We start from the raw sequence: 14,841 nt of genomic DNA on the forward strand, positions 1-14,841 counted from the left end.
AAAGTGAACAGAGCAGAACTAGCTTCATTGGTCCTTGGAAGATTTCTCTACGCAAAGGTTATCAGCAGGTAATCATTTAATGCTTTACAACTCCCCTGTGTCCCCGAGATGGGGAAAAGCAGATTTAGTGGAAAAGGAGATCTGGCCTCTGGTATACAGCAGCAACTTTTACAAAGTGCATACCAGAAGGGACAAAATAGAGTTCCTTATCACAAGGAGAGAATTCCTTCCAAGTACCTTCTAGAAGCTCAAAGTACACACAGCGGCCTGTACTCTGTAAAAACCACCTCATTCCACGTACTGCTGCAAACGTCTTGTGGGTAACGCCTGGTGCTGCCTACCTCTGCTCTGATTAATGACATTTCAGCAAAATCAGGTTAAAAGGAAATGTTGCCTACAGAAAATAGCACTGGGAACTCGACAGATATTCTAGAAGTCATCATCTGCTTCTGGTTCATACTCTCCTTGCATGTAAAATGATTTCTCCTTAATTGATGTAAGCATACGAATCTGGTTAAGCAGTATGCTGCAGGCCTTTGAAAGCAGAGTTGAAAAAAAAAAACCCTACACCAATCAGTAAAAATGAAGGAAAAGACGTTTCTGTTTCGCCCGCGTCTGTTATTAACCTCAGTCTTCCCACTGAATTTAATTCATCTATTTAATATCATCTATTTTTAACCTGTAACTGATGCAGTTCTCTGATGTTTGCTTCACACTGCAACTGAAGGTCCCGCATTTGGTTTTCGTGTTTCTGATGCTGAGCCAGTCTCTCATTCTTCTGTCTCTTTTCTTCTTGAACAGCAAACTAAAATTAAAAATAAAAAGATGGTTTATATTGTGCCCCTAGATACAACAGTTTACATGACTCAAAAAACTGTATGTAACAGAATGAATACAGAACAGCATAACTAAAAAGAATGGTTTTAAAGGATTTAAACAACTATTTTCTTTACAAAGGGAATGTCCTCACAGTTTTGTCTATCATTGCATTTCTCTGTCTGCACTCTAATTTTTCCTTAAAACACAGCGCACTTCACTTCCAGACTCCTGAAATTACCTCCCTCTGAAGCCAAGTGACACAGCGGTGTTGCTACAAGTGTCGGTTGGCGTTATACAGCTACGGGAGACTATCTTCCAGATTGTTCATCCTTCCAGTGCTCACCACATGAAACCATGATTTGGGACTTTGGTGCATCAGTACAAAGGAAGTCTCTAAACCTCTTCACAACATTCCCTTTTCAAGAATGAGTGAATACCTACAGTTTTAGTTCAAAAGCTCACAAAAATCAAATCATCTTAAAAATATTTCACAGAATCGCAGAACGGTTGAGGTTGGAAGGGACCTGCAAAGATCAACCCCCTTACTCAAAGCAGGGTCAACTAGAGCAGGTTGCACAGGACTCTGTCCAGTTGGGTTCTGAGTATCTCTACAACCTCTGAGCAACCTGTTCCAGTGTCTTGACCATCCTCACACTAAAAAAAGTGTTTTCTTACATTTCAGTGGGATTTTCTGCATTTGAATTGTGCCCACTGCCTCTCATCCTGTCACTGGGCACCACTGAGAAGAGTCTGGCTCCACCTTCTTTACTCCCTCCTGTTGGGTATTTATACGCATGGATAAGATCCTCCTGAGCTTTCTCTTCTCCAGGCCCAAGTGTCCCAGGTATTCAGCCTCTCCTCCTGTAACACGGCTCTCCAGTCCCTCAGTCATCTTCAAGGCCCTTTGCAGGACTCGCTCCAGTAAATCCATGTCTGTCTTGTACTGGGGAGCCCGGGACTGGACCCAGTGCTCCAGATGTGTCTCACCAGTGCACCGAGCACTCCAGATGTGTTTCACCAGTGTGGAGGGGAAGGATGTCTTCCTCTGATCTCATCCAGTGCATCAACCCTGTTTTGTACCCTCTGTGACCTTGCTGAAAGTGCACTCTATCCCATCCTCACATTTACATCACATTAAGCATTTATACTGTTAAAACTGTTTTTATTAATTACCTGCTTAATTTTTTCACGATCTTGGTCCGGAGAGGCTAATGAATTGATTCTTAAACTTTTCTTAAACATAGCCATTCGAGTCTTTGCTTCGCTTCGCTGAATCTTAGGCAGTCTCGCCCTTTCCTGAGTTTGCTTGTTCTTTAACTCCTCAATAAGGCGTTGATTATATCTCTGCATTTGTTCTGTTTCCTAAAATGTTAAGCATATGGAAATGTTACAGTGTAACTATTTTATGTTAGAATATTTGCATCTTATTTCATCACTAAGCATGCTGTTTGAGTCAGCTTCTTTCAACAGAAACCAGTCCCAGCCCCAGCAATATCAATGGGGAGGAGGGGGTCTTCCACTTATTCCAGAGAGCTCTGGATCGTGCCCAACCCGGATGAAATTCTCTAATGCATATGAATATACATGTATATTTACCAGTGGTTGTTCAACTCCTGAATTGCATTTTAAAAAGTCTATGTTATTCAAAGGGAGAAACTTTTGTGGAACCGAACTTCCACTACTGCACTTGTGAAGGGTCGGTTTGTTGCAGAAGCTGGTGAAATCAACAACCATTATGGGGATAAACCAAACCATACAGAAACAAGCCTTCAGTGGAGGCTGCTCGTGCTCCAGTCACCAAGTAGATCCTATAATCTCTCTCTATTGGATTTACATTTTCAAAAATTGAACTATTCTGTTTAGTGTATTCCATAAAAATCAAAATGCCTTGTGGAAAATAAATGTTGCCTTCTGGGCTTTTATAGGATTTAGCTATAAAGAGACAGTTGTCAGCTACGTGCCCAAAAGCTAATCCACTTCATTCTGCTCATTTAATTCCAGAATGATTAACTAATAAGTAAATGAGTAATTTATTTAAACACAAGCCAAAACTGGTTTTGGTGTACAAGCAGAATTTGGTGTTTTTAATAGAAAAAGGTTGATGTTGTGGTTGTTTGGATTTTTTTTTAAGAATCAAAAGAGAAAAATAGGACCACTTACACTTCAACACACTACTAAGTTATTAAAGTAAGATGATTAAGATTTTTTTATTTCAGCAAAACATATACAGCTTCAAAATACCTGTGTGGGTCTTGCCTGTGCGAGCAAACAGCTACCAATAGAGATCATAAGATTACTTGATAAAAAAAGCAGATATATAAATACACAAAAGAAAGCATCAAAGTCAACACTAACTTTTTCATGCCTCTTAAGGAGCTGGTGTCTCTGCATGAAGTACTGATCTTTGAGTTGCTGTTTGAGGAGCTGGTGTTTCTCTTGTAGATGTCGCTCCTCCAGCTCCCAGATTGCAGCTTCGCGAGCTGGAAAACAGAGAAAGGCTGGTTCAGAAAATACAATACAATACTTCCTCATGCACCTGCTAATGTATGCTTAGAAGTGGCCTACAAGTGCATTTTAAGAACAATGCTATTCCACAGCAAATGTTTTTATTGCAGTTCTAGATTAGTCATGAAGGTCTTCGATTTCATAAATTTAAGACAGACTATTCTTTTATTAAAGTACAACACAAATGTCTGTTTTTAAAGAGAGAGTCTGATGCTGGATACCTCTCATGAGCTGCTGTTTGTTGTTGAGGAAATCTCGTTCAATAGTGGCTAGTTCTGTCTTCTGCTGCTGAATAATTTTCTTCAGAGATGCATCCAGTTCTTGTTGCTGCTTCTGCACAAATTCCTGCTCCTGGTAAAAACCAATAGACGTAAATTAAATGGTGTTCTTCTAACCACATTACATTTTAATGAAACTCCCAGTTCTCTCAGCATTAGCTACGTATGAAAACAAATACATCTATGAAAATTTGAGCTAACATGCTTCGGCTATAAAATTATGCATCTCTTGTATTTTCTACGTAGAGAGTAGGTAAGAGTATATTTAATGTTTAAATAACACCTCCAGAAATAAGACCAAAGGCAACAAACTAGCCAGAAATCTGCAATTCGTTCCATCTCGTCTCTCCTCAAAACAAGCTGCAGGTTAAAAGCTAGCAAAAGACAAACACTCAATATAAAGTTGATTTCATCATATCAAGGGTTAATTATTCGTGGATGTAAGAAAATAAAAGTATGTATGGTTTTTTTTTGCTTTGGATGATTAGTTCAAGACTACTTATTTACACAGTTGGGTTTCAGATTTGCATCTCAATCTCGAGTAGTTTATCTTGTCATGAACGCAAAGATATTGAGGTTGGGAGTTCTGCAAGACTGCTATGAAGACATCCAACGGCTTTTGCAGGAACTGCATTTATTCTGCAGGACTTGTAAGCTTGTCACACCAGAGCTGAGCTGGCTCCTCGCAAAGCGATTTGCCATCTGCCTGACGCAGCCCCCGTATCACCTGCACCTTCCCATTACCCAGGGTGTATCACTGTTGCATCACATCGTGAAAAGCAGGCAGTAGTAAGAATCCCCCTTCCATGCCCCATGACCATACTTGTTGCCTTTCTTCTTTGCAACTATCAAAAAAAAGAGAAAGCATCTACAAGCATGCAAGCATGCACGCACACACTCTTTAAGAACAAGAAATTAAAGCAGATGTTTCTACCATGATATAAAGGTCAAAAGAAAGGATGACGGCAGTGTTTTATCAGAGCCAAGGTGGGCAGCTGAAGCGTTTGCTGTTATACGTAACAAAGCAATGTTAAAGATGGTCTATTGGAAGGGAGATGGGATGAGGCAGGAAAACAGTACTGGGCTACAGATGATCAGTGGAAGGGTCCTCTGAGTTATGGTTTTGGTTTTTTTTTTTAACTGAACCTATGCTACTTGCTAAAAAAGTTGTCAGCAACATATGGAATTAAATATTCATTAAAAGTACTTTTTATTATGACCAGGAGAATCCTGGTTTTCATCTTCACAGCAAGTTTTTAACAGACGAGGCTTTCGCCTCTCCCAGTGGACAGCAGAGTTACACTTAGACAGGTAACCGAAAACCAGAGGTGGAGTAAGTTGGTGCGAAGTTCTGACAATGACAGACCTGAGGGTACAAAAAGAACTGGAAGGCCACGTCTGTAAATTAAGTCAGACATACCTAATCAAATATATGGCCTGATGAAAAATACTGTTCTGTTCCCCTTTCTAGATGAAAAGGATAAGAAAACTGCAAGTTTATTATTCTGAGGGTGCAGAGACATAATTAACATGGTGTTTAATTTGCTAGGAATTTTTTGATTTGGAGGGAGTGGGGGGAGAGCTGTTCTAGTGTTGCCATGGTCAAAAAGCAATTGTGCTTGAGCTTTACTCAAGCATTTAAATACCATTGCTGCTCTCTCTACATGGTAAATCTTAAGAAGTTTCATAATTGCTAGCACTGTAAGACAAACCAGGTAATCTCAGAAAACACTCCGACCTTTCCACTTCCCACATCTACTCAAGTATCACATATAATAAAGGTCACGGACTTTACTAAAGAACATGTTGGATGGTGAAAAGGCAGACACTGCAAGGCAGTCCACCTTTTTAAAATTACCACTTGATTTTGCCCAATAAGTATCTTAAAATAAACTCAGATATCTTTTAAATACATGGTTTCACTGCACACACAGCATAGAACTCACACATTGTTTCTCACATGTGCTGAACAAATAATAAACACCAGAGAACAGTATTATATTGCATTGGTGTGAAACTCCAGCATCTTGCCCAGAGTTAATACCTACTGTAATGTTGATCTTTTTACTATGAATAGTGCACAATTACATAAATTTGTGCTAACTAGTTTGGAGACAGCAGTGACATTGATCAGCACATATGAACAGATGGAGAAACCACACATCTGGAAAATTAGGGAAATAAAACTTTTGTTGTTTTGCATTTTAAGACTTACATCCTGCATTTGTGCGTTGAAAAGTGTACATGAAGACAACTGAAAAGACTGAATCATAACCTGAGCAACGCCCTGTGGGACACAATGTACTTCCTATGTCAGAATATAATGAAATATATTTCTGTTCTTAAAAAAAAGAAGAAATGAGATCTGCTGTCTGTCAGTAATATACATTTAAAATGTCAAGGCTAATCACACAAAAGTAGTCACTGACAGAAGTGCTAGATATTCTAAAAGTAAACATCTGCATCTTGTCTAGTACTCATCATTCCCAGCGAGGATATTTCACCTTTAAAATTGTCTCCTTCACCTCTCTTACTTCAACAAATGGAAACCAGCAAAGGAAACAAACTAAGTCACTACAAACACTATGAAAATTTAGGTTTTGAATTGTTTCTTTAAAAAGTTCAGAGACACTTATCCTTGGTATGGGGAGAGCGCTGCAACTCAATCACATTCTAACCTGGGAAATCCCCTCTTGAATTAAACACGTAATCGAAAAAAGTTGTTATTATTTTCTACTAGGTCACTCACATAAACATTTAATCTCCAAGTTACTCAATCCAAACCTGCTCTGTTGTGGTGCAAACTCACTCTGTACAAGCTGTGGCCATCACAAAGCCAATATTTTTCTAAATACTAGCCTCCTTTCTAGCTGGGTCATATACAAGCAGCAAGTCTGAAGGCGTGAAATTACATATGATGCCTTGCAAAGTTTCCATACACCTACACTTTGACATTTAAATAATTCATTTTACCTAATCTGTTTTGCTTCTATGAACAAGATGTCTCATGCTTACATATTATATACATTTTCCTCCCCTGCACTTATATTGCTCAAAACTTACTTCTGACTGTAACCTTTATCATTTGATGGACCTATGCAGTACTTACCACTCATAAAAGCACTGTAAATAAACCTGCCGTAGAAAAATACCGTTCTTTTTCGGTGCAGCATACAAAATATTATGCTTAACAGCACAAACCTGGAAATCGCTTCTCCGACATATCTACACGCTATACTCTATGGGATGTGATATGGGAGTACTTGAAGAAAGAGAGCAGTACGTAGGGTTAGTTTGAGTTAAGTTCCATATTCACTCAACAACAACAAGAAGTGAAATCATCAAGCTGCGTGAATACTGCTGCCTTTTGTATTTTAGTAGCTTGAAGCTGCCGCTGTTACCTGAGCATGCTGGCTTTGTGCAAGCTCCTCTTTCTTGCGTTTCATGAGCTCTTTTCTCAGCTCTTTTGGTGCTTTCTCCACTTCACATAAAACCTACAGTGTATATAAGCATGCAGAAGGTGGCGAAAAGAACACTTTTTCCCACAGCAAGCATTACTGTGAACACAGGACATGCAGGTCAAGCGCTAGAGGTACTGGGAAGCGTGCGTTACTTCAGTGGCAGGGATGTTAGTTTAGTGAAAAGAGAAAGAACAATACGTGGTTTATGTATGCCAGCGCAGCGCAGAAAGGAGGTATATGACAGCCTCTTTTTGCATGCAAATGCTGCCCAGTGCGCTCAGAACGGCAGTTTCTTGCTTGCGTTTTCATGCAGCAGCTAAAATAGTCAATAGTTAAGAAAACCACCACATGCAAAAGTGGTATTTTCTTGAAGCGCTATGGCAAAAGGACTACAGAGTATGTTTACCTCCTGGTAAAGCTGTGAAAAAATGGTTGGAAGTTTAAAATAACTTCCACTGAAAACCAGCTACTTCTGACACTGTCTCAAATGTGAATTTATAAGATGCCATTATTAGTGTCTCCAACCATAAATGACATCTCCACAGGTTGTCTTTAAAATACTCATACAAGCAAATAAAATATTAATTGGTTGTAAGTGTCTGGTTCTGAAGAATTTAAAAGCAAAACCCACCAATAACTATGTTTTCAAGAAACTTTTCACGGCACGTATGCTTGAATGGAGCGTGTTTCAGTCCAAGGTGAATTAGACTAGATTAGTAGAAAGATTCTAAATATAACCTGGCTAAATCAACTGACTATTAATCTGTTAATTTGCCGATGTGTTTCGTTTATTTTTAAGAATTATAAAAACGTAACATTGCCCACTCCAATATAGCATGGGTAGTTTTAGAACACCAGCTGCATTTTCCTTCAAACAGTAAATTGCCTTCTTAAGCTTTAAATACAAAACTATGCACCCAAAAACAAATGCCTGTTTGTTTAATAGTGGAAGCATCATCAGAAAACAGAGTCCAAATCACCACATGCTATTCCTGTTTCCATGAAAGAACTGCTTTTAGCTCAGAGCAATACGTAGAATTCTTCCCGCTTTCCCATGTAGGACCCAATCACCAGTAAACAGAGAGAGACTCAAAAATGCAAGAGGTACCGCAAAAGAAGAAAAATTGTTATTTACATATGAGCACATGGTTCAAACTGAATACAACTTATATTTTTTTATGCACTTTTGTACTACAGGATCATTCTATGCAAAAGCATGGACAGTACAGATTTCTAAAGAAATCTCTGTGAGTCTAGTAACTATTAGAGCAAACACTAAAGCCATTTATATACAAACGAGCACTACACAATTGATCTGAAAATGAAATAAAACAGCTTTTAAGATGCAAAATCCATATGGAAACACATCACCTTCTCTTACTCTAATGCAAGCAAAGTAATAGCAAAAGGTGTCAGTGCCAAATACCATTCATTTTGCCTTAACTGTATGACACGTATGAAATTAACTGTAAAAGATTTCAGGTTATCAAACTTTTCTCTCCTGCCCTTCCTTTTTGAGTTAAAAAAAAAATCCACATAACTGCTGTCACTTCATATAAAGAAATTCTAAATAGCAGCAGCACACGTTCAATAAAAATCTAACAAGTTACTCTAACAAAAAAAAAAAAAATCTCTGGAATTTAAGTGGCTCTCAGTAGTAATCAAGGCCATATTCTATTCTTTGAAACTCTAATTTGGTAAGTATTTGCCAAGTAGCTATAGCTGGATTTGTTTGAAGTAGAAATCTCAAATATTTTTTCCAATCTTTAAGAAAATACTTTATTTAATATTTGAGAGAAAATATTTTATTAAAGATTCTGTGAAAAATAAAGTCTTCTAACTTGGTGATGTTTTCTAGATTAAGTCAATACCTAAATCTTCCTGTTAGCTGTTTCTATTTCACTTTAGGCAGTAAAACAAAAGAAATAATACTGACTGCTAGTAACTCTTCCACAACTCAGTACAGCTCACGAGGTTGACAAGGCTTCTGGGAGGCCTAATCTCCACTGTCTGCTATGCCCATACTTCTTATTTTCTATATCATCATCATCATCATTGTCTCTTACCTCCTTTTTCTTGTTCTTCAGCACGTTCTGGAATTTGGACAATTCCTTCTCCTGTTCTGCTTTGATGCGTTTTGCTTCATCTCGTAAACGATTTGTGTGTTCCTGTTCCAAGCGCTCTATTGTCTGTTTCTGCTGTTTCTCTAGATTTTCTATTTCTTGATCATACTGTCGCTTTTTACTCTGTAAAAATAATTTGGCATCTTTTTTTTAGAAACACTAAATTCTGTTCAGTGAAGTGCTGTACCACAGCAGAGGATGGGCATGATGAACTGTTCTGGCAGGTGAGTTCTAGCATACAAGCTGGGCACCCCGCAATGGAAAATATTGCCATTTATTAACAAGAATGAAAACTAAGCTATAGCCATCATAAAAGGAAACACCTGATTGCTGCTAGTAGTATTCTGCCTACTCCATCAAGGTGTCATATTTTAAGAGCACTAAAATCCAGAAACTCACTGTCATTTCCTGTTCAAAACGTCTGTACATCTGCTCTCGCTGTTGCAAAAGCTTATTACTGAGTTGCTGTTGGGCTCTCTGCTCCTCTTTCTGAAGAAGTCTTAGCTCTCTCAGCTCTTGACGTCTAATAATGAAAAAGAAGACTTAATATTGATGGAAGAACAAAAGAAGTGGAAAATTACAAAAGATGAAAAAAGCATCTACAACTTAGGTCCAGTAAAACTAGTTTTAAATTGATAGTCTGATTAAGAAACAATTTACATTCCTTTCTACTAACAAAATAATTGAAATTAGTCCCCAAAAATTACAGAAATAAGATCATTAGCACCCTTCTTTTATTAAAAGAGAAAAAAAATTAGCTGCTAACCTCCTTTAAATTTTACTTTTAGAAACACTTACCGTAGAAATCGCATTTCTTCACTTTTCGAGTCATTTTCAGTAACTATTTTTGATGTGGTTACACTCACTTCTACTCCATCAACAACAAACTTCCGAGTTTTCTTTAAAGTTTTCTTCTGTCTTCTAGTTTCCTGAATAAATAATTGGTAAGTTATTCTGTAATTATTTAAGTTATACCCTTTTTTCTTAATATTAAATTACTTCAAATATTTCTGTGAAGGCCTACCGTATAGTAATCAGGAGTTGTTCTAGCTTATCCGGTACCTCGCTAATCAAGTGAGAATTTGAAAAGTTTTAATGTACTGAAACTTTCTCTAGTCAGCAAAGGAAAATTGTAATTACTAATCATCTAAATTGCCAGAAGAAAAAAAAAAAAATCTAGATAAACCCTGAGCAGAACGGATACAGTTTTATTTTCAAGAGCTGAAGACAGTTGCAATTACTGTTTGTTTGCTTTTGACCATAATTTTCCCAGTCACCAAAATGATATTTAATTCTGAACAACAGCAGTGAAACAGAATAGCAATTTACTCACATACTTACTTCTGCTTTGGAAATAAATTAAACAAGTCCTTTTTTTTTTTGTTCATATACATTAGTCAAAAATCATGTGATGATCTTGCTGATAGAATTGGAGAAATCTCACTTCTCAGAGCTGCTATTTTTTCATTACAAGAGAAGACAGACCTCAGCTAAAACTGCATCTCCATTGTGTTAGGGCTCCTGCAAACACCTTGAAGTCATGCTTAGCACAACTGTGCCAAGTTATGATTTTTGTTTGGGTTTTTTTGGGGGTGGTGGTTTTTTTCTTCAAACCCATGGTTACACAGTTACTATCCTATTATGGCTATAATATTAGTATAAAGATATAAATAAAGTTCATAATCTGGAATGTGCTTCCTCTGAATAAGCTCATTCATACTGGCATAATTGCATTGGTATAGTACAAACATAGGAGTACAGTGTTGGGTATAAACAAACTTGAGAGACTGTCTGCCTTAGATCTTCTACATCTAAACAAAGACACAGAAGATGGAAATGACAGGAATTCAATCTAAGATTAGATGTTAGTAAGAGATTCATCCTGTTAAACAGGGATTCTGTGCAGAGTAAGGCATTGAACTAGTCTTCTTGAATATCAGCTCTGAACTGCAACCGTTCACAAATCATCACCTTTAATATCGTTAGACTTCCTGTTACATGCTACTCTACATTTTAAAAATACAATTATGCAATAGAATAAGAAAATAATTACCAGCTCTGTAGCTTCTAGCTTTGCTGCATAACTGCACAAAATCCAGACATTGTTAGAGCGTGCAACTTAACAATACTTCGGTTTCTACAAAGTTTTATATTCCACACTGTCATACTAGTTTCTCACTCAGTAATTCTCTTTGTTGCAAAGCTCAAACTTTTATATAAAAATATATGGTTGCTTATACATACCTGTAAAGATATTGATCCTGTCTCTTTGTTTTTACTAAGGAAACTAGAAATTGACAAGTTCAAATCAATGCTGCTGTTATCAGCCGTAGAACCAGTGCCTGAATCTGCATCATTTTCCTTCAAATTCTCCGATTCCAGCTGCTGTAAAGTTTCAGTATTGTCTTGATTATCTGTTTTCACTTTCTCCTCATTTTCTTCAGTGCTAATACTAATACTGGGGACTGGAGTGACTTCAGAGTCATCAGCTTGTTCATTGACAATATCTTGAAGTTTATTCTTCATTATTTCATCAGAAGTAACTTCCAAATGTTCTTTGTCTATCTGAATATTGTTTTCCTGGATATTCTCAGGTCTGTGCTCTTCTGAATTTTGGTCCCTATCAGTCAGCTTATCCACCACTTTATCAGAAATATCCTCAGGCTTGCTCTGTATTGCCTTCTGGTCTACGTCGCCTTTTCCAGAGTCTTTGATCTCCGTTTCCTCCATGCTGCTTGTATTACAAATATCCTTATTTTCACTTTCTGCCAGTTTCTTGTCTACTTTGATTGCTTTATCTTGGCTTTCCGATGGAGTTTCTTCAGAGCTGATTATCTCATGGACCTGCTTAGCCCGACTTTCCACTGGCTTATCCTCCGTCTCAGGTATTTTATCTCCACCACTGATCTGTGTTTCAGCAATACCACCTATCTCCTTAATGTGGTCAATTCCATGCTTTATTAGTTCCTTTTCTTCATCAGCCACTTTATCTGCAGCATTAGGTAGAGTTTCTGTAGTGGTGTCTATTATCGCTTCTTTCTGACCTTCATCTTTATCTTTCTTTTGCTCTGTAGTATTTTCTGCAGGGACCTCTTCTTCCTTACTTTCCGAGAGATCTGTTCTGTTCTCCTTCTCTTCTTTTTCTCCAGTTTCCTTAGAAATGGCTTCTTCAGTTTCTACACTATTTTCAGTTGCAGATACTATTTTCAGTTTATTATCTTCTCTCTGTTCATTTCCCATGTCATTTTCTTTCTCTGTTTTTAGGTTGGGTTCATCCTTTATTTCTGATTTTGTTACCACATCGAGTTCTTTCTCTCCTTTCCGGGGTTCCGTATCTTCATGTGTTTTTTCCAGGCTTTCTGTATTCTTTTCAGCTGGCACTATTTTGCCTTGCTCATCTTCACCAGTTGGCACAGAACCATTCTGCACTTTCATATCACCAACAGTAGTATCACATATGTTATCAGCCATTTTCCTAAATTTAATGTCCTCAGATTCATCTCCAGTTGTTTTGTCATCTGGAAATATAGTGCTGGCTTTGTCCTCAATTGCATTACTTTCTGTTTTCTCAGAAAGAGATTCCAGAACAGAGGCATTTTGTGAAAGTTTATCCTCTTCAGAGCTAGCAATACTAAGGTCAGAGGATGCACGCTTGTCTGCAGGTAACTGCTAAAAAATTAAAGGAAGAAAAATATTTAATGAATTTCTAACTCAATTAAAGCACAGTTCTATTGAAGAATACCTGAACAGAGATTAATATTGTATTTACAGGCAGAGTTATATGAATTTGATGATCTGATGATCATCTGATGATTTGATGACTTGGTATTGCCCACAGAAGAAGCGCATGAACTGCAGACAGGCTCTGAACAAAACAGTTTCACAAGAACCCTCTTCCATCTATCATGATTTAATAAAATATACTGTGATTGAAGGAAAGGGATCATGGTCTGCCCTCTGCCTCACGCTTAACAGAATCTTCAAGAGTCTTCTTCCAATCACATTGCCTTTTTTTTTTTCCTATTAGTTCAGTTCCCCAGTAGCCCCAGCTACAGTTGGATTTGAAAGACATGTCTTTGTGCCAGTTTGCCTAGGAAGAAGCTGTGTAGCTATAGTTAGTGCAGCGCTGATAAAATGCAATATTAAGACCTTCTGCTTCATCAAAAATAATATCTTTCTTTGTGTTCTTTGCTAAAATTGCCTGAAAATTTTTTGGTCTGTTTTTTAATCACTGTGAAACTCCATTAAAATGGTGAAAACCTCCAGCAGATCTGTTTAAGTGGCAATACAGAACTAGAATAGAAACAGTTACATAACTGTAGAAATTGCTGCTGCTGGAACATGAATGGGTGTTATCAGATTACATACAGACACACAAAAGAATATAGTAATAAAGTATCATTTTAACCATAATTGCCCTTTCACTCTTCAAAGTGATTGTGATATCTCTCTGTCTATATTTACTGTTAGAACCCTGTAATTTGCAGATCAGGCTTCTGATTTGCCATTGGGAACATACTAGGTTAGCTATTGTAACGAGCATGGGTTTGATTCCGCATTTCCTACCTTAAGGTTTTCCTAAGCATACAGCAAACAATTCCTTTTAAGTCAAAAGTGCATTTAACAGATTTCTTCATGTAATTTTTCTAGAAGCTTAGTGTTGATCTCCAAGCAGCTTTTAAAACTACCACAAGTAAATAATGTAAATCCATCTACCTCACAGTTTCCTAAACGGCTGCTTGTGTCAAGACACTTAATTGAGTCACAGGGTGGACTTCACTCCAGCCCTCCTGGGGGCTGATGGCTTAGCAGCTAACCAGGGGAGGGAGGTGGTGGGTGACGGCTTAGGAGACAACGAATAAGCTCTGGAGGAAGTTGGTGGGAACGCACGCTTGGAGATCTGCTGGGGTGGACAGGGAAAGCGGTACGAAGGCTCGGGGACATGACTAGCGTGGCGAGAGGGGAGGAGGAAATGGAGGCGTGCTTCTTCTGCACATGCATTTGGGTTCTTTACTGTTGCTGGTAATGGCAGCTACTGGTGGTACTGGTCACTGTCCATGTTTATAGCGCTTGAGCCAGTTAATTCAGAAAGCACGGTACCTGTATACTCTGAAACCTACTACCATATCACTGAACTTCATGGCTTTGCCCTTTGAGGAGCTGAATCTGCGTTGTAAGATTCTTAAGCATCTTTAGAAATACATTCATAACTGCAATCCTGTCTTGGTAAAATATCAGGGTTTTTGCTTTTGTTTTTTTCTTTGATAGCCATGCTGTAAAATCAGAGACTTAGTTTATAGCATAATGGTCACATACCTTCCTTAATGTTTTAAGCATCTTATGGAATACAAATACACATTTACTTGTTCATCTAGTCATTTTGACTTAAACCCATTTATATAAAAATCAGTATCTGATTTTTAAAATTCTATACTACATATACATGTAAAAATAAATGAAGATAATATTCTTTATTAGAGAATATTCTTTATTATTAGTTCTGAAGGAATTTAAGAACATGCTAATTTTGAAAATGCTGACTACTTATTTTGTAATAAGGTTCTAGTATGTTTATGTTGTTATTCTTAGAAGACTTGATGCAAAAGTTGGGTAGTGCATCAGAAACTGGGTTCTTCATAGGAAACTGGTGATTGA

The 14,841-nt window shown here is 37.6% G+C and overlaps 1 protein-coding gene across 3 annotated transcripts in view; it reads right to left on the reverse strand.

The window, feature by feature from the left end:
- SLK (STE20 like kinase) overlaps nt 1-14,841 on the reverse strand; it is a 51,937-nt gene that overhangs the window by 6,645 nt on the left and 30,451 nt on the right. For 2 of the 3 annotated variants that reach the window (XM_082308247.1, XM_082308249.1), the window contains 8 exons: nt 11,431-12,855; nt 9,985-10,115; nt 9,586-9,709; nt 9,130-9,309; nt 3,546-3,675; nt 3,175-3,299; nt 1,993-2,181; nt 680-805 (listed from right to left, as the gene is read on the reverse strand). In XM_082308247.1, coding sequence (XP_082164373.1) covers nt 680-805; nt 1,993-2,181; nt 3,175-3,299; nt 3,546-3,675; nt 9,130-9,309; nt 9,586-9,709; nt 9,985-10,115; nt 11,431-12,855 — 2,430 coding nt within the window. The remainder of the gene's footprint in view (nt 1-679; nt 806-1,992; nt 2,182-3,174; nt 3,300-3,545; nt 3,676-9,129; nt 9,310-9,585; nt 9,710-9,984; nt 10,116-11,430; nt 12,856-14,841) is intronic. The other variant, XM_082308248.1, reaches the window with a different exon arrangement.

Source organism: Platalea leucorodia (genome assembly GCF_965183815.1).
Source record: "Platalea leucorodia genome assembly, chromosome: 4".
Classification (NCBI taxonomy): Eukaryota; Metazoa; Chordata; class Aves; order Pelecaniformes; family Threskiornithidae; genus Platalea; species Platalea leucorodia.